Below are 3,257 nucleotides of genomic sequence, written 5' to 3' on the forward strand. Positions count from 1 at the left end.
GGCAGGATCCGGCCCCGGCTATTCACTGGCAGAGGCTATGCCCTGCTTTTCCCCAAAGCCACGAGGCCTTGGCGGTCCCCCTCAGTGCCCTGCCCGGGACATGTGGCTCCCTGGGGAGATGGTGGGGGTGGTTGCATGCCCGCCGTGCCTCAGTTTCCCTAGTGACACCCAGCGTATTCCACCGCTGGCGGGGCAGGGCAGAGCCATCTCCGGCTGCCCGTGCCCACCATGATTTATGGCACTGGTACTCCCTTTGCTGGGATTGCCGGCACCACAGTGCCCTTCGTGGTATCGCTATCTGTCCCTGGGCCCTGGCCAGTGCCGGGCAAGGAGGCACCAGCCCCACGCTCCCCCTGGCCGCGGTGTCGATGGGGACAGGCTCACGGGGCCGGGGGGCATGGCTGGGGGGCATCACCCAGTGCTGTGGGTGTGCGCAGGGGGTTGCTGCCAGGAAGGGACCGATGTCCTGGTCCCTGCACATCTGGGCAGCCTGGCCTGGCTGTGGGGGGGCCGCGAGCCCCTCAACCACCCCTTGGAGCTGCACGTCGCAGACCCCCCTGGCTCTGCATTGCCCCTGTGAAACCGAGGCCTGCTCTCGCCCGCGGGGATCACGCAGCATCTCCCCGGGCTCCTCACTTGCCTGGGGGTGCTGGGGGACGTCGGGGTCCGTGGCGGACCCCAGCTACCGGGAAGGCATCTGTGCCAGCACGTCACCAGCCAGGGATGGCAAACCTGCCCGGATAAAATAAGATCTGACCCAAGCTACTACAAGCTTCCCCTTCCCAACACGTGGGGAGGTGGCGTGAGTTGGCAGCGAGGACGATGGCTTAGGGACCTAATCCTCTAAGCCTGGAAACTGCCTCCTGCCCCGCCCACTGTGCCTCAGTTTCCCCCTTTCGATCGTCAAGGCTTCAAGAGTGGGTCTGACCCTCCTTCCTTGCTGTAGCGAAAGCAGCCCAGTTCTCCCAGCGGGTCCGTGGGACCCCCGGGCAGGTGAAGGGCAGAGGAGCAGCATCCCCTTGGTGCACAGCAGGAACTGCTGGGGTTTGGCCCCGCTGGCATTATCGCTACCCCTTCCCCAGCCGGCCTTGGCCACTCCTGTCCCCGCCTCGGTCACCCACCGGGCGAGCGGCCGGGACCGCAGTCCACGGCAAACTGGCACTGCTGGACTGCTCCCAGCTCCAGCCTTCGGGGGACGCGCCAGGAACAGGCTGTCCCTTCCCTGCCCACCCGCTCCTCGCCGGGCTGCTGGCACAGGCAGCCATGTCAGGCAGGCGTGGGATGTGGGGTTAACCCCCCCAGGACCCCCCTCTGTGGATGCCCAGAGCCAGGAGAATCCTCAGGGACCACTTGCCTCCTCCCCTCCCTGGCACGCGCCTCCCAGGGCAGCCAGGATCCGTCCCGGCTGGGGCAGAGGGGCCACGTGGGCAGGATGGGGGGCACCCACTCGGGCAGCAGTTTGGAGGGAGGGGAGCACTGGGCTCCTCTTTGCAAGGTCTGCAACGGGAAACGCGTCCCCGAGCGGTGTCCCAAGCCGGAGCTGGGGATGGGATGGACATCGGGGGGGATGGGAAAGCTGGAACAACCCCCCCCCCCCCCCCCAGGGAGCTGGCTCTGGTGGGGACGCATCCTGGCTCCACCCCACAGGCAGACGAGCACCCACCTCTCTCGCGGACGAAGTAAGCCAGGTAGAGGTCGAGCTCCTTGACGGAGACGCTGATGTGGTGGGGCTGGACGCAGAGGATGGGGTTGGTGCACTGGCCTGACTTGACCAGGCGCTCGCCGTCGGTGCTCTCCAGCGGGATCCCTTTGAAGAGGATGACCATGACCAGGTCCAGCCGCCACACCTTGTCTGCCTGCCGCAGGCAGTCGATGCGGCGCATCTTCCCCTTCTGGTCGGGGTTGGAGAGGACGCAGCACGAGGGCTTCTTGCCCGTGATGGAGAGCACGAAGTCCTCGCGGCACTCAGGCCGGATGTCCTTGCGCAGCTTGGCCAGGAGGCGCGAGGCCCATTTCTGCTTCACCTCTGGCTTCTCGCTCAGCAGCTCGTCCTTCACCGCCCTCTCCTCATCCTTCGTCATCCTCTTCTCGTGCTTCTTGAAGTACTTGCGCTTGCGGGCCTGCAGGTTGAACCAGGTGTAGGCAAAGGCCCGGACGTGGGGGAGCAGCGCCTCGATGAAGGGGTGGAACTCATCCTGTGGGAGCAGAGGGACAGGAGGTCACTCCCAGCCGAGCCCCGCACCAGACCCATCCCTGGACGGCTGGGGAGCCCGTGGGGACCCGCTGGGGACATCCCTGCCGGGCTGCATCCCAGCGTAACCAGGAGGAAGAGCTGTGGCAGAGGCGCGTGCCTGCCAGGGATGGGGAACCCCTCCCCACGCAGCGGGATCCCCCCGTCCCAGCAGCCCCCCATAAATCCCACCGGCTGCAACGCTCTCAGGCCAATAACCTGCCCGGGGTGGCTGGGACATACTGGAGCCAGCGGTGCCATGGAGGGGCAGGCACTTGTGCAAGGCCTTGGCAGCACCCAGACCCTCTCCCCTTCCCACCCACGCGTGCCGGGATCTGCTCCCGACAGGCGCAGAAATCCTGCCTGACATCGCGCCTGCCGGAGCCACCGTGCCAGTGCCAGGCACTGCCAGACTGCAGCACCCAAGGGACGGGTCCCCCACGCCCTCAGCATTCCGGGTGCTCCCGCACAGGCTGCGGGTGCCTTGGACCTCCCTGCTCCCTTCGGACCAGCGGGAAACTCCCCCAGTTTGCCCCAGTTGCGGCCAGCCTGGCGGCTGGCGCCCGGCCCGGTGCACAAGGCGTGCTCTGACTGCCTTTTTCCATTTGGCGAGCGCTGCTGGATGAGTCCGTCCCCAAAAGAAAACAAGGAAAATGCATCCCCCTCCCTGGCCCCTCCTTCCCGCATCCCATTTCTTTTTTTTCCCAGTTTGGAAAATCAGTGCTTCCTGGCTGGGGGGGCCCAGGGGGCCCCCCCCCCCCCCCCCCAGAGGATGGAGAGGTGTCGGGAGCCCTCTCAGCGGGGTTTGGCACAGCTTGGAAAACGGCAGGGAGAGGGCCAAGCATCCCTGTGCATGACCAGGGCGGCAGCAAGCTGGTCCCCGAGGGCAGGATTTGGCCCTCGGGGTCCCTCATGACGGGTGATGATGTGGAGGAGGAAGGAGCCCAGCTTGGCGCTCGAGTCCTGCCAGAGGCTGCCAGGGCCGGGCAGGGGGTGGCCGGTGGGGGCGGCCGGCGTCTAGGGGGGG

The 3,257-nt window shown here is 66.8% G+C and overlaps 1 protein-coding gene across 1 annotated transcript in view; it reads right to left on the reverse strand.

Moving 5' to 3' along the window:
- The window catches only part of NFIC (nuclear factor I C), a 28,721-nt gene that overhangs the window by 17,717 nt on the left and 7,747 nt on the right, over positions 1-3,257 (reverse strand). The window contains 2 exon segments of the mRNA XM_019471474.1: positions 1,664-2,216; positions 3,089-3,247. Of these exon segments, the coding sequence (XP_019327019.1) occupies positions 1,664-2,216; positions 3,089-3,247 (712 nt within the window).

Source organism: Aptenodytes forsteri, unplaced genomic scaffold (genome assembly GCF_000699145.1).
Source record: "Aptenodytes forsteri isolate BGI_AS27 unplaced genomic scaffold, ASM69914v1 Scaffold274, whole genome shotgun sequence".
Lineage (NCBI taxonomy): Eukaryota > Metazoa > Chordata > Aves > Sphenisciformes > Spheniscidae > Aptenodytes > Aptenodytes forsteri.